The sequence below is a fragment of the Meleagris gallopavo genome, chromosome 7 (assembly GCF_905368555.1).
Source record: "Meleagris gallopavo chromosome 7, MGAL_WU_HG_1.1, whole genome shotgun sequence".
Lineage (NCBI taxonomy): Eukaryota > Metazoa > Chordata > Aves > Galliformes > Phasianidae > Meleagris > Meleagris gallopavo.
This window is the reverse complement of record NC_139410.1, coordinates 17,619,569-17,642,837: the sequence shown is the minus strand read 5'-3', so window position 1 is coordinate 17,642,837 and position 23,269 is coordinate 17,619,569. Positions and strand designations below refer to the sequence as shown.

Below are 23,269 nucleotides of genomic sequence, written 5' to 3'. Positions count from 1 at the left end.
CCTCCGCGCCCGGCAGCCCCACTCGGCCCGGGAGCCCGACCTGTCCTGGGACCCGCGCTGCTCACCGGGAGCCGTCGCCTCCCACCCGCCGGCATCCACACCCCCCCGCGCGGTCCTCCAGAAAAGCGGACTACTAAACGCGCCTTCTATCCCTTCCTTCCTTCCTTCCTTCCTTCCTTCCAGTAAATTCCTCGCTACCCACTCGCCCTCGGAGGAATATCGAAGAAAAGCCGAACTCCGGGCACTGGGGCTGTTCTGAAGGGATGGCTTCCTCCGCTCCCTCGTCCTCCAACGACGCTCCGGACCCCGCCCCAACCAATTTACGACCCACAAGTAGGTTTTATTATTTTCCTCGTTTAAAGCGTTTCGGAGGCTCTCTCCGCTCAGCCTCGGGAAGCCCCGTTTCCAAACGAAACGATCGATCAGTGCTGCCCGTTCCGCGCCGCCAAACAAGGTGCGCGAAGTGCTCACACAAAGGAACCGCCTCCCGGAGGCAGCGGGGTCCATGAGGCGATGAGAGCCCCTCGCAGCCCTTCTCTGACCGCTTTGCGGCCACGTCTGACGAATATGGGCGCTGAGTGAACCGCGGGCGGCCAAAAAATGGGGATGTTGTCGGGGCGGGGGGAAAACGAATCTGTGGAGGGGCGAAGTTACAGCGGTGGCTCAAAGCGGGTTCTTCCCCCCCGCACATTTTATAAATGCTAATGCTAGCACTTCTTTTCAACCTGCGCTGAAGCCTATAATCAAGCGAAATTGGGATGCTAATTGCAGCTTTTCAAAGCCTTGTATTCCTAATTGCTCTGAATTCGCTTTGGGTTATTGAGGTGCGAGTGGGAAGCGGAGGCTGTTGCAGGTGGATGTGGGATCAGCTGACGGCCCTGCCGGCTGCCAAAATACTGAAACAAACGAACGGCTCGGTGCTATAAAGAGCCAAAGACAAAGAGCGGGCGGCAGGAAGAAACGAATGGTTGAGAGGCACAGCGGAGAGGGATCCGCTTTTACCCTGGAAGGGCTGTCGGGGTGATGAGCCATGGCTGTCATTGTCCCGCGGTCGGGGGGGAGGGGGCGAGCGCCGAGGCTGCCTCCACCGGGGTGAAGGGCTTCATGGAGGGGCAGCGCAAGAACCGCGCCGCTCGACCCCGTCGGGAGGGTTCCTCTGCCGGGACCGGCAGCGCTCCCCGCTGCTCACCGAGCCCTGAGCCCGGCTCCGGCCCGCTCTCTTCCCTCCCACTCGGGTCCGCCATGTCTGCGGCCGTCCCACCGCCCGTGGAGGCGGTACGGGATCGGGCGTGGAGCGGCGGGTCCGTTCTCCTCTGCCTCGTCCCCCGACAGTCTCACGGCTCCGCCGCCGGCGTGGAAGGGGCGGTGTCGGCGGCTCGGCTGTGTATGGGCCGAAGCGGGCTCTCCTTCCACGTCAGCCCGGGCCCGTGATGGGAGTCCCGCCGCCCTCCTCTCCCTGTCTCGGCGGGGCACGGCCGGGGCGCGTTTCGCATTACCGGGGAAGAATTCGTTCCCGTCGGGCCGGCTGCGCTGCACCACGCAGGGGCCGGCCTCGCCGCTCGGCGGCGTTTCCTGGGGCGCTTAGGGCCGTGCAGCCGGGCTGAACCGCTGCGGGCAATGGGCGTCGGGTAGGACCGGGACGGAGCGTCCTCGGTGCGGCTGCCAGCGGCCCGACAGCGCGGCCCCGGCCCAGCCAGCCACGTCCCTTCATCGAGACGAATACTATTATTCACCCAATTAATTCCTGAACTCGTCTGTGACCCCATTTCACGCCACTTTATTTTAAGCTGCCACTTCCCTGGAGCCCCGCCAGCGCATGATGGGATGCTCCGGCCCCAGGTGCCGTTCTCTCTCTTCCCGGCGCTGTCGCCACGGGGAGGAGTCCCGGCTGCCCGCCGAAACGGCGGGTCGGGGAGGGAACGAGATGGGGAAGCGCAGGGCACGGCCGCGGTCCCACTGGGGTCCTGCCGCGCCACGCGACGCCTCTGCTCTCTCTTGCAGCCTACGACTCGTGGTGCGGCGTGGCGCACGGATGCACCAGGAAGATCGGCCTGAAGATATGCGGTAAGTCCTCCCGCGGGACGCCCCACCCCGAGCTCCGTCACGCCTCTCTGACCGCGCTCCGTCGGGGCACGAACCCCTCCGCCCCAGCGCCGGGCACATCGGGTTCGGGCTCCCCCTGGCGGGCTCACGGCAGCTCCGCACCGCGCCCCGGGCGCGCTCCCAGGTGCCCGGGCGCGGGTGGGACGGCCGCTGCCCCTCCGCCCCTCCTGCGGCTGTCGGGGTGCGGGGAGCGGGGCCCAGCGGGAGGCGAGCGGGGGCTTGGCCGCCTCTCTGTCTGAAATTGTTCAGCCTTATCGGAGTAGAAAATACGGATCTCCTGGGGAAGAAAGATTAACGAGAGCCTTATTAAAGAGCAATCCGTCAGCGTGCTGCGCTGGTAAGATAGCGCTGGCAGCCAGTCAGCGTGCAGGCACATGGAACGCAGAAAGGGAAACAAATGCACAATCAGATCGCGATGTTAGAGCAGGAGATTCATTTGCAGATAACGAGCTGTCGTCCTGCTCCGGATTTCTCAGCGGCGCTTTCGCTTTCGGAGACAAACAGGCTGATCTTCATTTATGATGGCAAGAATCGTTCCGCTGTGCCCTGCGAATATGGACGGGATTTCCCATCCCCCTACTGCCTCCGTGTTGGTTGGCGAGGGGGAGAAATGGACGTTTTGCCCAAGCAATGACATACTTGAGCCCCTTGCCCTCCCCGCCCGAGCCGAAGCTCACTCGCTACACGTTTCGTTACGTGGAAGTTTGGACTGAAAAAGGACGAGGGTGCAAGTGACCTGGGACGTATTACTGATCCCATCGGCACCCGCTTTAGTGCCGATTGGCTCTATAAATAGCCCCGGGCCGGGTGTAATGGAGCGTTCCCCTTCGCTGCTGCGGCGATGGGCTTCTCATCATCGTTTTAATTTAGCCTGGCGAGCAGCACTGATGCAGTAACGCCCCGCTGGGCCCGCTGCGCTCCGCCGGAGCGGGGTTATGGGGGGACGGCACAGCTCCCTCTGTGTGGGTGCAGGTTCAGATACACTGGAAATGACACGCCCCAATACCGCTTGGGGTCGGAGAACGGCAGGAGCGTGTAGTGCTGGCTTTCTGAAAGGAAATCAAAGCCAACACGGATGCTGTGGGGTTTGTTCTGTTTTTTTTGTGTGTTTTTTTTTTTTCTTTGTTTGTTTTCCTTTTCTGGCTTTTTTCCTTCTGTTCGGCGAGACAAATATCCCATGTCCATGGGGTTCGGAATAGCAGGGTTTGATCGCAACTAGTCTGTGCTCTGCTGAGCCTTCAGCCCAGGATGTGCCAGCTCCGCAGAGCGGACGGGAATGCTGCCTTCGGGAAATACATGGAGCACAGCGCTAAGGCTGCCAACCCCTAATCACACGTGCTAAACAAGGCAACGTCAAACTGCTAAAGCCACTATCTCCTCGTCCCTGCCTTTCGCAAGACGCTGTTCCGACACTAAATGCTGAGCCGTCACCGAGCTGTGGCAAAGCAGCGCCTCGGGTTCGTTCCTTTTTGTGTCACGCAGAAATCGATTCGCTTTGAGAATGCGAACTTGAAATAAGGGCTCAGCTCACAGGGAGTGCAGGTTCTAAACAAAGGGTGGCTCGTGTATCGGTGCCTGACATTCCCGGTAATTATGTACCCGAGATTTATGTGCCGTTTCCCCTCTAACAACGGACCGGCGTCAGGATGAGCCCCTTACCTGCCTGAAAGCCACCGTCTGAAGAGAACCGCTATAAAACAAAAATAATAATAATTGCATTTTAAAGAGATTTCAGAGATTGTCACTGCGTGTGAAGTGCAGACAGCTTTCTCTCTGCGTCCGGAGCCGCGTGCACGGCTCTTGCTAATTGAGCAGCGCTGCCGGGGCCGATTCTGCAATTTTGCTTGGGATCGGTGGAAACACCCAGTGTAAGAAATCCGCTCAGGTGCGTCAGCAGCTGCTCGGTATCGGTTGAAGGCTGCGAGCAGCCCATGCCGGGAGCTCGGCTCGCGCCCGGAGCACTCGGAATTCACGCTGCCTGTGGAGAGCCGGGGCGCGGAGCCGCGGTCTCAGCATGAGTGGGGAGCCGCGGGGCCGTCCCTGCCGGAGGGCTCCCACGCCGCCTCCTGCTGAGCCCCGATGTGGGGTCACGCAGATCCGCGGTCGCTCCGGGCCCAAGGAGCTCCCTCGCAGCCCGCCCTCTACTTGTACATTTTTGGCCTCATCATGCACGTCGACGGGAACGCCTGCCAGAGGGGCACGATGCACCCCTGCTGGGAAGCGCTGCGCTCCTCGACCCTACCGGGGAGGCGGCCCTGGCAGCAGGCCGTACTCCGCTTCTCTCTGGATCTCTGTGTGGTTTTCTTTCCACGCGGGACACAACGCGGCCCGGTCGGGCATGGAAGGAGCCCACGAGCCAAGGCTGCCGCACGTCCCTGCGGCCCGGGCAGCACTAGCAGTGTGAACCTCCTCGGCCAGAGCCTTCAGCAACGCCCAGAGCCCGGCCTAGCGACACCCGCCTCGCGCGGAGCTGGGAAGAAGAACGGGTGGGAAAGTACAGCGAAGCGAGACCGCGGCTCTGGGGAAAGATGGGCGCTCCGGAATTCAGACTGAACTGCACCAGCTTCGGTATTAGCCGTCCGCCTAACGAGTGGGAGTCCCTGACTCACTGCGAGCACCGTTAGCGGCGGTACCAACGCAGTTACGTACAAACAGAGCCCGTCGGTCCCGAGCTGTGACCCGAGGAGCCCGGGGCACGCGGCCAGCAGCGAAGAGCGCCAGGGAGAAGGCGTCGGGGGCCGCGGAGGAACGAAGTTCCAGCGATGGCTTTCCTCGCCCCTAAGTGTTCCTTTCTGCCAATCAGCCCCGAGCACGGGGGGAGTCGGGCTCAGCTGTTCCTCAGTCAAAACAAAACCGCGGAGAACGCGATGGCCGTCCCGAGCACTGCGGTTCAGCCTGGCTCTGCTGCCGCCTGCCCCAGGCATCCCGCCCCGCCGGGAAGTTGGAATCTACTGTCTTCGCTGGCAAAGGAAAGGGCAGCGCCACGGGTGTTTTATCAGGTTTCACCTAATTCAGTGCAACAAACCCTGAAAAACGGCTGTTGGCCGTACCCTGGTATCGCAGGGAGCCGAGGTCCTAAGCGCCGGTGGGAGCGGAGCCCCTAGGAAGGACAAGGGCAGTGGCAGAACCTTTGGGGCTCGTTTTGCCGCGGGCACCTTTCCCTCTGTGAGCGGGAAGTGGGCTCTGTGGGTGCTGCCGCTGCCCTTAGGGCACCGAGGAGGACGCTGCAGAACGGCTGCCCGCTCCCGTGCCTTTTGTGCGTGTGAACACCACGAGAAGCAAAGTGGCCCTGATTTTCATCATACATCATTGCCCCTGTCTGTTAGGTCCATAAACTTCGCCTGCAGGCTGAAATAGCATTGACTCATCCTGAACTCTCTTCCAGTGGCTGATTACTGAAGTGGAATCTGTCTGATCGACTTAATAAGAATGTACCACTGCACTAAGTGACAAAAATTTGTTTTTTGCATGGCTGGGTTTTTGCAGTTGATGGCATTTTGAGCTCCCCTCCTGGAGGCAAATAAGCCCCATAAATACTCTTATTCCTGACCTCATTAGTCAGATCCAGAGCAAACGCTGCTTTGAACTGTTAGCTAGAGAGCTGCTGTAGGTATTTCAAAACATGTTGGGAAGCGAGAAAACCCTGACCTGTGCACCTTGCAATAACGATGTAGGGTTCCTGCAGAGGACCAACAGCCTGGAAGACAAAGGCCGGATCGTCGGCTCCCTGAAGGAGCGGCAGTCTTCCAAGAACCTGCTGGCGTGCGAGAACAGCGAGCGGGAAGCCCGGTTCCGCCGCACCGAGACGGACTTCTCCAACCTGTATGCCCGAGGTAAGCGCTCCTGCAGCTCCAGGCTCCCTTGCCAGCCTCAGCCCGGGCTGCTGCTCACTGGGGAGCTTTGGAGAAAGCCGTCAGTGTGTGTTCGCTGAGAGCCGCGCTGGCGGTGCTTTAAAGTTTTTTGAAATGCAATTTGCTGTACTTTGGGCTGATCGTCTTCAGCTCAGCTCCAGCTGTTCCTTCGGGGTCACTCCAGAGGCAGCTCGCAGGAAGAGCGCAATTTCGTATTTAATTAATTTTCCCTTCAGTACATCAGCAATAAACGGCCTGTGGCTGCTAGTATAGGACCGGAGATGAGGAGGGTGGGGAAGAGGTTGTTGTAACTGGGGTTTGGGTGCTTCTGGGAGGCGAGCAGCCAGTAGCAGTGCACTGCCGCTCATTCCCGTGGACCCGTTCCCCAACGGGCGATTGGCCTCAGCAGTCCCAGGTAGCCAAGGCTCCGCCGTGCCTCCATCCCCTCCGGCAGCGCTGAGCCGGGGCCGCGGCTCCCAGGAGCCGAGATGGCTGTGGGCGGCCGGGGACTCTTCACCTCCGCCTCTCGCTCCCTAAGCGGGAGCTGACGGCTGCTTTGCCCGCAGATTTGCTGCCCGCTAAGAATGGTGAGGAGCAGACCATGCAGTTCCTGCTGGAGGTCGTGGACATACTCCTCAACTACGTGAGGAAGACGTTTGACAGATCCACCAAAGTGCTGGACTTTCACCATCCGCACCAGCTGCTGGAGGGCATGGAGGGCTTCAACCTGGAGCTATCGGACAACCCCGAGTCCCTGGAGCAGATTCTGGTGGACTGCCGGGACACGCTTAAGTACGGGGTGCGGACAGGTGGGTTCCCGCACAGTACCGGGTCGGGTCATTCACACGGCCGGGCGCTCTGAGGCTGCTCTCTGCCCCGCGGGACGCTCCAGTCGGGCCGCCCCAGACAATGGAAGTGGACCTGCCGGGCCCGTGCTGTCCCGCTGTTAGCAGAGCCCAGAAACACGTTTTTAAGACGTAATCTCCTTCATTTGATGAAATGCGAGCTGTCTGTACCTCCGGGGAGCAATATCATTAGGTAAATGAGAGCATAAATGACACTGAATTTGCAGTTTTTCTTCTTTATGTTCATCAGACGTTTAATGCAAAAGAGAATGAAATCCCAGGAATCATCAGTACGGGAACCCCGCGGAGTTCAGCCCGTTCCCGGGAGCCGCCTATCCATCCAGGTCCCGACGCGGTGCCCGTGCGCTGGCACTGCGCTGAGCACGGAGCCCCGCTGCCGTCCCGTCAGCTCCTCGCTGGCACGGCGGTGCCGTTCCCCTCCCGGAGCCGCGGCCCGGGCACGGCTCCCTCGGAAGGCGGTGGGAGATGGCGGGGTGGCTCCTGGCATAGCGCCCCAAATCGCGCGGGCAGTGCCGGTGAGCGCTGAGGGGCTCTCGTGATGGAAATGTCCATTAACGTGATGCTAACGCTCTTACATTTATGCAGTTGTTTAGGAAGCGTTGTCGGCGGTGTCGCGAGTGCAGCCATTTGCGGCAGACGGGATAAACTCGGGGCTGCGGAGCTGGCGGAGCCGCTCTGAGCTGCTCTCATTCCCTTTCAGGTCACCCGCGCTTCTTCAATCAGCTGTCCACGGGCCTGGACATGATCGGCCTGGCGGGGGAGTGGCTGACATCCACCGCTAACACCAACATGTAAGCTGCCGCGCTAGGGTTGTGCTTAGCTGGCTATCGCCTGTCGTGACAGACGTGCACTTCAGTGCCAATTGCTTTGTCTCCATTAGAAGTGTCTCCCCTGACTGTAATACAGAGCAAATAGTCATATAGACCATAGCCATTTCACAGTCCCGATAAACCCAAATCTCCCAGTGCACACGGTAAGCGATATATGCCAATTCTAATATAAAAATAATAATCTGATCCTAATTGAACACCATTAAATAATTCTCATCTCTCAGATCACTCTTACTGATCTTTTCCAGATATATTTTTTAATCATTTGTCTCTAGACTGGGTAATTCCGTATTAGGATCAGTGGAACACAAACTATGTAAAACAATTACTTGTCCTCCTGTTGGCTTCAGATGTATCAGAGTTGGGCCACCACCTGTCCCTGTGCTGCTTCTGGGTGGCCTCAAACGGGTTAAAACCTATCACTGAAAGTTAATGTGGTGATAGGGAAGGAATTGCCCAGACTAAGGTTTGTAAAAGCAGTACATGAATAAATAAAGCACTGAAAAGTAAGTTACATCTATAAATCTGCCAGTGGGAAAACTATCTAGTTTTTCTTTACCTTGATATTATTGAAAGCTTAATTAATGAAAAGAATGAAAATTAATCAATTTAACAAATTAATGAAAGTAAGTGCAAGGTATTCTGCTGAATTTTTGCAATAAAGAGCATAACGTGCAAAGAAAACTTCCTGACAGTTTTTGTGCGTTGATTTCTATATATTCCAAAATGTGCCTTCCCTGTTAGCTCTTTGTTGGGTGTGTTTTAAGAGTAAAGTTGCCTCTAGTTCAGGTACCTTGCTGCTTATTGGCAGAATGCAAGAAATACAGCTGCAGATCTGAACATGAGCTTTTTTTCCTCAGGTCCATCCACAAGCAGGTGCTCTGTTAGTGCAGCTGGTTATTAGCAGTTCTATGTAGATTGCAAGCTGTGCCTGTTCTGTGGCATTAGCACTAAGGAAAACAGTATCAGGTGCTCCAGCCAAAGCCAACCTGCCCTTTACAATTATAATCTTTTCAACTACTGTTGTTGCAATATATATAATGTATTATAAAGGACTCAGGTGTAAAAGCTGTTTGGGAAAGTAAAACAAACAGCAGCAGTGTACATTTTAATAGTAAAGCAAGGATTGCAAGGTGCTTTTTTCTCAGCGCCATGAGTAAAAGCTAAAATGTTTCTGATTGCATTTCTGAAATTGCTTCAATATTGTCCCTCTTGTCAAAAACAAGCTTCAGAACATCATTTTGCAGGCCTTGCTCCCTTCGACTGACTGAGTTATCCCAGCTTAGCTCTCCTTTTGTAATAAATGAAATTGCACAAATATGATAATAGATATCAGAATTCAGCTCTGTGGCAGGCTGTGATAACCTTAGGAAATGGTGCCATCATTATTAAGAACATCACGTTTATTCAGTTCTGAAAAGCAACTGTTTAATGAAGTTGCTTTTGTCTCTCTTATTTTGGTTTTAAGAGTAAGTTGTTGAATAGCTAGCTCTGTAAAGCTAACTTCTGATCTATTTATATTAGCATATCGTGCAAATAGTTTTCTGTGAGCATCTGCATCTATTTATTTGCATGAGGTTTACCAAATGGAAAATGGTATCTTGCTCTTTTTTTTTTTTTTTCAACCAACCAAGGTCAACATGATGTGCCTTAGAGTAATGCAGTAATTGCATGTATGGTTGAAGCAAGGTGTTTGTAAAATAAGAGTTCAGAGTGCTGACAAGGTTATTAACAGTGGCTGGAGTGGCACTTTGAGCCCTGGGGAGCATACCACTTGTTTTGAGCAGCGTTCCAGCACAGAAGAGCAGGTTCTGACCTTTATCTAGGAGCGGCTTTCACCTTTCAGTTACACAATCATCTAGTGCAACAGTAACGCTGGGTTGCACTGGGAATGTCTTCCATTTGCCATTTTTCTTTTCCACCTTTTCCACCTGCAAAGAGTACTTAAAATACTAGTGTGCAGTTAGAGGAATAGATTTTTTTTTTTCTCAAGAGAATTTTGAGTAACAGAAACATCTGCATTCTCTTAGGAAATATTATATTGTTATTAGGAAACGTTCCCTAAATGTAACTGTGAAGACAATAGATTAAATTAAATGTAATGAGCTCCCCACATCGACTTGGAAATAACATATCAATGTGCGATTTGTAGCTCAACCAGCGAGCATAGGACTTTGCTGGAATCCTCAGGTGCTGCCGTTATTCAGTCAGCTCTGGGGATCTGTCACTTGGGGGCTGAGGAGCAATAGTATGATCTGGAAGTTCCCTTTATGCCCCTGGTAGCTAAGATGAGAGAATTATATTGATAGTATTATGCATCATTGCTTATGAAGATGTAACATATAAAAATGACATACAGTGCTTTATATTTATCCTGATAAAAATGCACCAGCCCCTAGGTGAGCGAAGAATTAAGTCAGCACTGGCCACTCCTAACATAAACCCATTTGTTTCTTTTGTTAGTGAAGACCTAGGGCTCATGACTATTGTTAATTTATATAAATATTTGTAACTGCATACCAAAAATGAAAACAGTATGTTTAATCAGGTGTTTGGGTGTGAAACACATTTTCTGAGTTTTACAGAAATTTTCAAAATCATTGAAGTTTAAAACAGGCAATGACTTGGACTGGCCTTGAGCAAGACATGACTTTTGAAATCGTAGCTATCCTCTAACATAACTTCACTGCCCTATTACTTACAACCATCCGCTATGGTTTTTTAATTTCTTTGTCAGACTCCAGGGACTCAGAAAATAATTGCACAATAAAATCAATAGATGCTATTTTACTTGGGTTTTAGTACATTTTCAATTTCCCATGTGATGTCTTAGTATTTTATGAACAAAGATCTTGCTTAATATTGTGTTCTTCTTGTATAAATGCTGAAGTCTTTCAGGAAGCACGTAGGGGTGAACATGCCAGATTTCCAGATAAAATTCAAAATGCATTTAAACTGATGGAGAAAATCACATTGACTTCAGTTTGTCTCATATATAAGCTACACAGTATGCTGCTGAGCTCCTGTTGGCTTCAGGAGGGCATTCTGCCTAAGGCTGGAATGTGCCTCAGATTTTGAATGTTTGAAAAAACACAGAACAAAATGAACTGTGGTGTTTTTTATACTGAGAAGGTTGCAGGCATCAACTGGTTTGTTTACATTACATTATGTCTCTGTAGTCACTGGTAACACCCAAACTCCAGATTGGTATTCAGCTGTCTGTCTCTGACAGTTCTGATCATGATAAAATCAAAAGAAATCGTATTTTTTTTTTGCTTCTCATAATAGCAGTGACAGCTGTCAGCAAATATATGAACTTTAATATTTTAAACTAAACAATGTAGACATAAGTGAAATACAAGCTTTCAGGAATAGCTTGTGCCCCTAGGGTCTGCCATAGTAATACTCGGTGTCATTTAAATATTAAAGAAACAAAATGTAAATTGTGGTGAAATTATTTACATTGAAAACAGAAATGATCACGCAGTTCCAAAGTGTCAGAGTGTCACCCTCCTAAAGATTCTGTTAAAAATCACAGCTTAGTTTCTTTCTGCTCCTGTGTTCTTTCCCTCCAACCCCCCCTCCTTATTTATCTATCTATCTATCTATATATCTTTATTACTTTTTTTTTTCCTTGGCATACCCAACACTCAGTTTATTTACAGCAGTAGGAAATTATCCATGTAGCTTCCTCCCCAGAAATGGTTGTATGGCTGTCACTTTCCATCCACAGATCTGTCGGTGACATCATGGCACACCAGGCTATGCACTGCTTTTTGCCTTCATTAAATGGATACAACCGTTGACTGCTGTCTTGTATTTGTAATTGCTAATTAGAAAATCATCATTTATAATTACTCTTGACAGTTATTGATCACATGGTATTGTAGAAATAAGTTGTCCTTGGAGATCATCAACAGAATAAATCCACATAATTAATTGTATTTAGACTTTGGAGCCCTAGCTCAATAGTTCTAATTATGGCTATGGTTAGCTCACTGAAGTTCACTGTTTTAATAAAGAATTGACACTTTGGGAGACGAATGTGCGGCAACATAGCAGTCAGAAGCTCAGTGATGGTGAATATTAGGTCTCACGTTGGTTGTAATAGACAAGTTATTGATATTGCAGGTCTTTATAGACCAATATTTCACATATTGTCTTCTGAGGATACTTGCTTGCATAAGGTTTGCAATATCAGATCCTTGAGTTACAGGAAAAATTTTAGGAATCTGAAGCAATTGATTGTGTTTTTTGAATCTGTATTTAATTTTGTTTGTTTTGTTTGCTTTACTCATACAGGTTTACGTATGAAATTGCCCCCGTTTTTGTCCTCATGGAACAAATAACACTTCGAAAGATGAGAGAGATTATTGGATGGTCGAATAAAGATGGTGATGGAATATTCTCACCTGGTGGGTTTTTCTCTTGTGTTTGGAGGTTTGACTAAAATTTCAAAAGTTAAAATAACCATAAGCTCTGTCTGAATGTCCACTTCCTGTGTGAAATATCTGCAAGACCAAACAACATGTCAGAGTTTTAGAAATAGGAATTTCCCACCTGAAGTATATGCATTGTTCAAGCATCCCACAAAGAAGAAAAAAGAGATTTTTATTTTTGAGTATGTCTATGTATCATGGCTACATAGAACACTGGTAACATTTTTAAAGCTTGATTACAAATTCTGGAACGTGGTTAGGCTTTTAAACACCCTTTGTTGTGCCTCATTTCTCGAGCTGCTGACCTCCAGAACTATGTCCTGCTATTGAGAAAAAGAGGCTAGGTGTAACTTTCAGAAAACCAGCTGGATTCCCAAAGTATGGTTCTGAAGAACAGGCCACAGTTGTCTTCCTGTTAGGGTGGTATAAAAGCAATAAGCAGTTGTAGATAAGAATGGGAAAACACATGGAAGCCCCAGGTCCATGTCTGGACAGTGGGCACCAACAGTACTCCAGGTTTCTGGGTTTGTTGGTGAGGGGAAGACCATCCTGTTTCAGAGAATAAGGACAAATTTCACCTCTTCTTGGAACAGCCTGCGTAAAATCCAGGAAAACACTCTTTCTTGATTTCTAGTCTCATCTGTGAGAACAATTTTGCCAATGTTCTGGTTGATGAAGAAATACTAGTGAAATAAATTCTCCTAAACTTTATAGATGATATTTTTCTTACTAAATCTTGGCATCTGCATTGTACAGCTAAGATATCTGGACTGGGCTTTTTGTAGAATAAAAGAAAGAGAAAAAAAGTTTTTTTTTTTTCCTCAACTCAAATTCCTCAGTTGTATCAAAATATACCAGTTGAATCAGCCTGTGAAGTGTCTCTTTCTTTAAACTCACTATTAAGGTAGCTTAGGATTACTACCTTAGCTGGAGAAACCTACCTTTTAGGCACCTGGTTCTGTATTTACAGATGAGATGGGATAAATCTATACTGTACATGACTTTAGCCTTGAGAGAATTTGATAACTTCCCATTTTTCTTACTAACAAGAAGTTGTCCTGCAAAAGCAGTACAGTGAAAACTGATAATTTTAGGAAAGTGTTACAAAATAATAGCAACTGAAAGAGATGATAGATTAGGCTATTGGTATAACTTTCTAGAGCATCTGTTCTTACGCTACTTAGGCAGATGCCACGCTTTTCAGAGATTTACTTTTCATAGTTTGCTCCCACTTTTCCTGATAATGTCAATGAGACTTGTGTGTCTTTGGTATAATATTCATTTTTTCTTATCACTATTCTAGTATTCATTTGTTTATTCATTCACAGGAGGAGCCATCTCCAACATGTACAGCATAATGGCCGCACGTTACAAGTATTTCCCTGAAGTCAAAACCAAAGGCATGGCTGCAGTCCCTAAACTGGTTCTCTTTACCTCAGAACATGTGAGCTTAACACACTTCTAATTGTTAATTTATTGATGTACATCTTGTTATTAAATGACCCCTCCATATGTACGTGCTTTCCTGCAGAGTCACTACTCAATAAAGAAAGCTGGAGCTGCACTTGGATTTGGAACAGACAACGTAATTTTGATCAAGTGCAATGAAAGGTAAGATGGATGCTAATGTTTCGATATATTAAATGTGTTCATCTGTTAAATTTGTTTTAGTATAGTTAAGGGCTGGTTCAATACAGTGTGTCGAGTTGCTAATCACCTGTTGAAAAAATGTTATTAAGTGATTTCAACTGTGGCTAGTATTTCTGTATACAATCTTCAATTTTCTTTGTCTTTGTTTTTACAATAATTACAGAGGCAAAATAATACCAGCTGATTTGGAAGCAAAAATTTTGGAAGCAAAACAAAAGGTTTGTATTTTTTTTTTTTTTTAAACAGTGCTTAAATGTTTGGCTTAATAAAATGTGTTACTTCTTCCTTGGAAGGCTGAGGGGTAGCATTAAACAAATGCATTATAACAATATAAATCTTGTAATAGTATTTTTCAACTGTTTAATTATATATTTCTGTGTTGTTTAGGGAATTATCTTGCAATGGTTTCTATTTACTCTTTAAATATATATATATTTTTAATATATTGTCTCACATCTGTATTTTATGACTTTTTAAAATAACTTTCTCTTTGGAAATACATGGAAAAATGCTAAAACAAGAAATTAAAACTATTTTTGCCAAACTTTGATGTTTGGTCAAACCATCAAAAATTCTGTTGAATGATAATCCTAAAAATTCCCTTAGCTTCCAAGTGTGAGAGTGCAGGGTCAGTAACTGTAGCCAGTAAGCTTGATTTTGAGGAATTGTTATTCCTTGCGAGGAGAAATTTAACCGTTTTATATAAAACCACCAAAGTTAATGCTACCAAGATTGTTCTTGATTTCTTAACTTCTTTACACTTGCATACTCCATAGAGTTGCAGTTCACATTTATTTCATCTAATTCAAAATTGTGATTTTCACTTTTTGTTTTTCCTGAAAGAGTCTGAGTTCTTTAAATAATCCTGTTATTTGCTTTGTAGGGATACATTCCTCTCTTCGTAAATGCAACTGCAGGCACAACAGTTTACGGAGCCTTTGATCCAATACAGGAGATTGCAGATATATGTGAAAAATACAACCTCTGGCTCCATGTAGATGTAAGTAACTGACTGACTTGCTATTAATCAGGCAATGGAGGATTTAAGTTTACATATTTTGTCTTGAAACAAAATATTTATTAGAACCTGAGTAATTTAAAATATGTTAGACTTTTCAGAATGACAAATCTTCTCTTTTGTTCCTATCTCTTCCAGGCTGCTTGGGGAGGTGGACTCTTAATGTCCCGAAAGCATCGTCATAAACTGAATGGAATAGAAAGGTACTACACACTTTGTTAGTAATCCTGTTATTTAACTTCGTGAGGTACATGACATTTCACAAATTCATGAAAAGATGAATTTGCTGGAATAAAGGATTTAAATACTAAATTAACTAGAAGTATGACAAACAATTCTGTACAACACAACAGTGAAGTGTATATATACATCAGTGAAAGCCAAGTTTTCAGGAGATTCGAAGGATATTGCTTGGCAAAAAATGGAGAGTGTTCTAGGCATAGTTTTTAAGGGATTATAAAAGTTGTCTCCAGATTTCTACTGAAACTGTTCTGTCATAAAATACTGCTCATCTGAAGAAAAGTCAGAACAGCAACGAAGAACCAGAATCATAAGATCTTCCCCATCACTGCAAGTATCAGCTTCCAAGGAAGTAAAAAGAGGATCTGAAACAAGCTCTACCCACATTCTCTCTAATAAGCACCAAATTCCTTCCTTGAGACAACTGTGCCAAATGTGGAAATTTCTAAAGGCATAAAATGAGAGCAGTGAATGAAGTTCTTCATTAAATAGACTTTCCCAGTGGTGGGCATCTCGTACTATAAGAAAGAATGATGTATGGCATGACTGGTAGGAGAGACATGGACAATTCTGGCACAATATAAGATGTTATAGCAGGAGAACTCTGAATCAGCAGAGCAGTATGCCAAATCCAATTTGCTAGCCACAGGCAACATATCTTAATATGAAATTAGTATTGTAAAAACAATTTATTTTACCTGCACAAGTTTAATTGGCACACCTACTTAACCTGTTGGTCCACACTGCCTAAGGAGGCTCTAGAAGGAGGGTACACCCTGCAGATGCAGCCTAAGCCACACTATTCGTTTGCCTGAGATATGCTCCTATCCAGCCTAGTGCAGATGGAGGTTGGATTTGTATCTGGAATCTTTATGGAATATGTGGTCTTCAGATTGGAGTGAATGAATTGTCATATTGCCTGAAACAGGAACTGTGGTTATGCTTGTTCTCAGGGAGCAGGGGGTAGGAGTGGAGAAGATCTCTTTGACATTTCATTCAACAATGTTTAAAGAAGTTGTGACAGAGGCGGTTCAGGCTGGGTATTAGGAAAAGGTTCTTCACCAAGAGGAGGTTCAATCACTGGAACAGCCTCCCCAGGGAGATGAGGCACCAAGCTTTCTGGTGTTCAAGAAGCATCTAGACAAAGCTTTTAGATGTATAGTCTGTTTTTTTGTGGAGTCCTGTGTGGAGTCAGGAGCTGGACTTGATGATCCTTATGGGTCCCTTCCAACTTGGGATATTCTATGGTTCTATGATTGCATGAACACGTGTATAGTCTGTTAAATATCTTTACGTGGTTTCCTTCTCTGGAACATGCAGTGAATTGAGGGATATTTGGTAATTAATAGCTTGGGGTGAGGAGGTCAGTGGACATATTATGTTGGTACATTTATTTTAGCATCAACATTAAACTGTCTAGATTGATATATTAAAAATATAGAATGTCTTATCTTGGCAATTAAATTAGATGATCTTGTGCATCCACTTGTGCGTACGCATAAGCAGTCTTAACCTTTACACACAGAATGTTAGGATTATAAAGTTTTATAGCCTTTTAACGGTCCATGGGCTTAGCAAGATAGCACAGAAAAGGCCACTTTTGGCTCTAGCTGGAAAAGCAGAAAAGCAATCAAAGTGAATTTTCCTTTACTTTTACATTTCCACTAACTGTTCAGCAAGTAACTGTACTTTTCCAGTGCTTCAGATTGTTTCCTTAATTCTTTGTCCCATCACCCAGTCCATACTGTTTTTGTTAGTTTTGTTAGTACTGTTTCTAAAGTGGGATTCTGGGGGGACGAAGTTGCTATTTCAGCTCATCAACACAGTCTGACACTAATTAGCTGTTATTAATAATAATATGGACTGATTAGGAGTCTGCTATTTGAAGTCAACATGAAAATCTCCTTTACTGGACAGTACAGCTGGGAAAGGAGACACAGACCTGAGACAGTAATAATCTCCATAGTGAAACCAGCTGGTTAAAAACTATGTATGTTTCCAGCTCAAAGCAGATAACTAAGGCAAACTTCAGATTGAATTTCTCTTTTTCAGACCTATCTGAATGTGTATGTTATTTATTTATTTTCAGAGCCAATTCAGTCACTTGGAATCCACACAAGATGATGGGAGTATTGTTGCAGTGTTCTGCCATTCTGGTCCGGGAGAAGGTCTGCTTTACATTTAGTAATTAAACAGTTAAAAAAATCATAACTATCAAATTCTACTTTTCAAAAGAATAGTGCATGATCATTTGGGTTTATACTGTACTTAGGAAATTGGTATTCTTGTATGTTTATTTTTTAATTTTCTTTCGTCAAAGTTGTAAGCAATACGGGTCAGATCCTCAGCTGTTGGATCTTTGCATATTCTAACTGCACTACAGCTATGCTTGTATACCTCATCTGAGCACTTGCCTCTTTGTTCTGCTGGTATATGGAATGTACAGCTGTGATTTTTTTTTTTTTTTTTATCTTGCACAGTATTTTAAAAGTTTCTGCGTAACATATAGGAGTTTTCCCCTTTGTGTTTTCTTTGTAGACTCTTATCCATAGTTTATAAGTTTCTATTGGTTTGTAGGCCATCATTTTAAAAGCAGTGATTGTGATGCATCTCTTCTCCTTGCTTGCTAAGCAAAAACCATCGAGGTTTGATCATCAGTGTTTATAATCATTACTAATTGTTACTAGTGTTAAGTGTCATTAAACTGGACAAAATATAAAGTTGGAGACTTTAATTTTTTTTCTACATTTTCTGTAGCTGTATGCAGCCCTGAGAGGATGCAACTGTAACCTACTATATAATTTAATACATCAAACATTTAAGTCTTAAAACCACAGTCTTATGGTATGAAACGAAGTAAGTTAGCGCTGGAAATTAAGAATCCAAATGCATTTGAGGAAGTTCTAAGGAAAACACCTTAGGTTATGAAATCTTGTCTGTGTCTCAGGTTTACAAAACAGGATCCATATTTCATTTAAAGAGCAATTATTCTGTATATATTTGATATACAACTTTATATATCATTAATACATACAGATTGACATGCACATATGCAATATATTTCATGTATGTACATGTTTTTCATTACAGGGTATACTTCAAGGCTGCAATCAAATGTGTGCAGGATATCTTTTCCAACAAGACAAACAGTATGATGTATCCTACGACACGGGAGATAAGGCAATACAGTGTGGCCGACATGTGGACATTTTCAAATTCTGGTTGATGTGGAAGGCAAAGGTAAATCATAAAATCCCAGTTAAAACATTAGAAGTTATTTATTTAATTTATACGTTTAATGCAATGGAAGGCTTTTTTAATACTTGTGTAAACACAACTTCTAAACACACAGATATGTGGTCAGAAAAGAACTGTTCAGCTAGTAGAACAATGTCAACCATCAATTCATATGGCTGAAAATGAGAAATCAGATCAGTGTTGTTCAGGAATAGTCCTGCAGTATAGTAATGAATAACAGTGTGCTTCTATTATTTTTAGTTGTTCATTCATATGCAGAAGTGTACTTTTAAAAAGTTTTGTTTTTCCTATTTTATTTATTATCAGCACTCATCTTTTTAAAGAGATAATGATCTTTCAGAAGATCAGATGCTACAAAAGACCAGTAGGTAGGCAAATGACTTTAAGCAGACAAGCTTTTATTTGCTGGCTTTTAAATATGCAGAGTTCTTGAAAACTGTTTGAATGAATTAGATTACTTTCCAAATCTTACTCTTTCACTTGGAATTCTCTTCCATGTCTGCAGTCTTTCAACAAGAACTGGGAAAACAAGACTTAATGTTTGTGTTTTTAGAAACTGAAGAAAAGAGAACTAAAGATACTATATTAAAATATCAAAAGTCTTTCTTGTTGTCATAATAAATACTCTTAGAAAAAGAACAGAACCTAATGGGGATTACAGTTTTTGACCCATTTAGCTGCTTCTGATGGAACTGATTGACTTTACTTCTAAATTGCTAGAAATAATTCTACTAAATTTTGTATGTCTGAAGCCATGTTAGAGTGAAATCTCTCTGAAAAGGTGATTACATCTGAGGAGGAAAAAGTACTTTGTAATTAATACTTTCTTTTTAAAATAGGGTACAGTGGGATTTGAAAATCAGATCAACAAATGCCTGGAACTGGCAGAATATCTCTATACTAAAATAAAAAACAGAGAAGAATTTGAGATGGTTTTTGAAGGAGAGGTAAGTTTACTTTCACTTAACCTATGTGTAGGGGCCAAATTTATGTATTATGTAATTTATGAATGTAAATCATAAAAACTACATTAATGCCATCTATTTATATTGAGATTCCAGGTGCCACCATGTATTTCACTGCAAATCTGCTGGTTTTGCTATATCTTGTGTTACTAGTGCCATTGTATAAAGTCTTTAATAGAATAACGCAAATATATTGTCTCTTCACTGACTATGAAAAGGAAAATAGAGTAGGGAGCCTTGAAAGCAGTTCCCTGAAACACTGCATGAAGGTAGAAGGCATTTGCCAGATGGCATTAGCATGCTAAGATGGAACAATGTATAAGGAATCTAATATGGCAGATGCAAAAACTTAGTTCTGCAATTTTTATTTATTTATTTATTTATTTATTTATTTATTTATTTATTTATTTATTTGCTTCCAGATCTGTGCTAAAGTATATTAGAGTACACAGCTAACCTGTATTACATACATACTGATGTATGTGTTTGGCTCTTTTTGCAGCCGGAGCACACAAATGTATGTTTTTGGTATATTCCACCAAGTCTCAGAGGCATGCCAGACTGTGATGAGAGACGAGAAAAGCTGCACAGGGTATGAGGCTTATGTTAATGCAAAAGTATAGTCTGCTATTTCAGCCCAAAGTATTCTTTTTATTAAAAATAATACATCTCTGTGTTCTCAAGTTTCAGATGTTAGGACCAACATTCTCCCATATCTTGTTGAGGCTTTGATATTTATCTTTATCTCTAGCTGGGGTTGAAGTCACGTTTTCCCTGTGAAACAAAATACAGAAGACAATTAGGCTTTATTTGTCTGTTTGTTTCCTATTCCTTCTGTGGTCCCAAAATTGTATAAGAGTACTTAAAAAGTAGCTAGATACGGAAGAAATCTCCACTTTGTTTGAACAGGACAGTATTTCAGAAAGAGAAACTGAAGGATAATTATCTAAAGGTTCTGGGGCAGATGTAAGACAGGGAATCATGCAAGTCTTTTCTTCTTGCAAGATTTTTATTTTGGATTTAGGAATTCTTGGTTGGTCACAGGAGATTTTCCAGTATTTGACTGATTACTGCAATTCAGTGAAAATGAATATGGTTTGGAAGACTTTGGGATAGTATTTTTGAAAAAAGGATAGAGGGGAATGAAGATATTATAGAGGCACCACCATAGAAGTTCTCTGTTACTTAGGAACTGAGGGAAATAAAAAAAGTTGTAGTAGCATTTTAGACAAATAAAAGTGGAACGAAGTAAATTTGAGAGACAACAGAATTATTTTATAGTTGAAAAAATGAATTGCACTTTTTATGTATGGAAAAGAAGAAGAATGGATAAAGTTGGGAGATTTCGTGAAAGATTTTTTTGACTTCATCACACCGCAGAAAGAAAACAGACGTTCCTGGGACAACCTAGAGTTAGAGAAATTGCCTAAACTGAGAGGAAAAAAAAAGGAGTTAGATAAGATTGGGAATAAGGATGAAATATTTTTTTTTTGACCATTTTAATTATTAAAGGCCATCATAAAGCATCCTACAAAACAGTTACGAACCAGAGCTCTTACCTTGGCTGGCAGACAGTAGAGCAGGAGAAAGGTCTAGATGGCATGGCTGGGCTCACCTAAAATTGCATATTAAGACTGTTGGAACAGTATTTCTTATAAATTAAAGTGAGGAAGTGTAACAGAGGTAAATGCACAGTACTGCAAAACTGCTGGAAGGTTTCCATGGCTTATGCTAGCAGAAAATATTCCTTACAACAAAGATCTTGTTGAAAATTTTCTGCTGTTCCTACCTTGTCCCTTTAGCAAGTTGACTTTGAGAATAAATATATTTTCATGAAAAGCATCCATAGCCCTCATAAAGTTGATTCTGGAGTGAATTTTCCAAAACCAAAACAACAACAAAAGAAATACTCTCTTGTCCCCAACATTTCTTGACATCAGAATTATACATATCTCTTTTATCCAAAGGCTGTAGTAGTACTTTGCACATTCAGTACTTCTCACTCAAATACTCAGGATATAAGAATAACAATAACTAATCAGCACATACAAATTATGTACATTACATATATTAAAATATTATGTTCTGAATATACGAGGATGCTGCTAGTCTCTTAATTTAAAAGATTTCTGAAAAGATTAATACTATAATTGTCAATTCTACTTCAAATACCCAATCTCTGAAGCTTTCCAGCTTTTTCTCTTATTGCTTTTCTAAACTGTCTATTTCATTCTTTTGTGTTTTCCCTAAATTTAGACAGCTTGTGATATTCAAAGAAAAAATAAAAATTCTCAAAATCTCTTTTTCTCTTTTTCTCTCTCTGTCTCTCTTTGTGTCTCTTCTTTCCTCCCTCTATCTTAATTCTAAAGGTGGCACCAAAAATCAAAGCCCTGATGATGGAGTCAGGTACTACCATGGTTGGATATCAGCCTCAGGGAGATAAGGTCAACTTCTTCCGAATGGTCATCTCAAACCCAGCAGCAACGAAGTCTGACATAGACTTCCTCATTGAGGAAATAGAGAGATTGGGGCAGGAGCTGTAGTACAATGGATGAGTTATTAATTTCTCTAATTCACTGTTTTCCAGTACTGGTTATTTTTTTAACCCAGTTCTGCAGAACATGTTTTAAGGAAATTCTCTTTCTGTAAGTTTCAATCTCCTAAGATGTCCTTAAGCAGTGACAAAAACTTATAGGCTACTGAAATATATGTGTACTGGTAGATCACTTTACTGAGGGAAAATGTATTATCTTGAAGTTGAAGTACTGTTGACTCTTAGATTGGTCTTGGTTTATGCCAGCAGGAAATTAGCAAGTGTGAAAATAGAAAATTAAGTGAACTCTGCACAGTATATATGTACAGTATAAATATATATCTATAATTATATATATATACATATATATATATATAAATATATAAAGAGGTTATGAACTTAGATCTAAGCCACAGCATGTTTTCCACTTTAAGAAAATTAACTTTTCCTTCAACAACTAATGATGTGGATAATGTGCTACAGGTTTTCCTGCCAGGTAAAAATAGACACATAGAAACATTTCTAAAAAGTAGATTCTTAGGAGCTAAAGAAAATGTATAACAGTATTGAATCTTGTTGTTGGTGCTTCTGTCACATACAAAACAGCAATCTCTAACAGCACCTTCGAGTAAAATAGTTGTATTTTCCCTTTAGTGTCACATCGGGGATAATAGTAGCAGAGTCATTGTAACAGGTATATTATTGCTGTATTTTTAGAGGTTAATTTGTGTAGATTGTGTATATTATTGTTAAATGACTTTGTGTAAAAGGATTTAAATGTAATAGGATTACAGCAAGGTAATCATTGAATTATAGGTATACAAAATATTTGCTTATTTATATGCAGAGATTTACCATGCTGAAGAGTTGTCTTGTATTTTCTTCCATTTGTAATGTATCCTATTTATATATTATTGAAGTTCTAAATAACGTTTATGGTATTTTAGTGTATTTGTGAGCCAAAGAAAAGATACAAAAATATTAGCTAACACTTTCATTTAAATCCTAGTGCCCTTAAAATGATAATTTACAGATAATTTTACTGATTATAAGGAGTTCTACCATTGTACATAGGCTGTCAAATAATAAAATCCCCTTAATCTATTAGAAATTTCAGTTCATTAAATGTAATGTCTGACTGTCTGTTCAGTGTTCTGAATGCTTTTCTAGTGAATATTGGTTGCTAACAAGGTCCCTGTTTTTGAGTTCTATGTCAGGACTAATCTCTATGACCATTTTAAGTAAATTCTGTGGGAAAATTCCTGAAGGTCTGTAGCATTTATGTGGGAGTCTAAATGAGCATCGTTCTTTCCATGAAATTAAGTTCACTGTATGTTTGGAACAAAAAAAAAAAAAAAAAAAAAAAGGAACAAAAATTCATCTCAGAATCTTTTAATACAGCTGACATGTCACAGCAATTTAAACCAGCCAGACTTTTCAAAGTATAGACACCAGAGTCATCTGCAGCTTGTTCAGTTTTAATCATTGTATAATCAATACTAAAAAGTGGAAAACT

General features: G+C 43.5%; 1 protein-coding gene across 1 annotated transcript; it reads left to right on the top strand.

Annotated features, from left to right (window-relative positions):
* Positions 1–248: 248 nt before the first annotated feature.
* On the top strand, positions 249–22,003 carry GAD1 (glutamate decarboxylase 1). Its single transcript, XM_085228296.1, has 16 exons — positions 249–333; positions 2,002–2,064; positions 5,778–5,936; positions 6,521–6,763; positions 7,521–7,611; positions 11,953–12,065; positions 13,418–13,533; positions 13,621–13,700; positions 13,903–13,957; positions 14,623–14,739; positions 14,896–14,960; positions 17,087–17,165; positions 18,088–18,237; positions 19,095–19,202; positions 19,723–19,812; positions 21,590–22,003. Exons 1-16 carry the CDS (start codon positions 264–266, stop codon positions 21,761–21,763), a joined length of 1,773 nt encoding a protein of 590 aa, XP_085084422.1. The 5' UTR covers positions 249–263; the 3' UTR covers positions 21,764–22,003.
* The last annotated feature ends 1,266 nt before the right edge of the window (positions 22,004–23,269 follow it).

Coding starts and splice junctions, on each gene's coding strand:
- GAD1 (XM_085228296.1), top strand. CDS start 264: ATGGCTTCCTCCGCTCCCTCGTCCTCCAACGACGCTCCGGACCCCGCC. Junction 12,066..13,417: donor TGATGGAATATTCTCACCTG/GTGGGTTTTTCT, acceptor ATTCATTCACAG/GAGGAGCCATCTCCAACATG. Junction 14,961..17,086: donor AAACTGAATGGAATAGAAAG/GTACTACACACT, acceptor ATTTATTTTCAG/AGCCAATTCAGTCACTTGGA.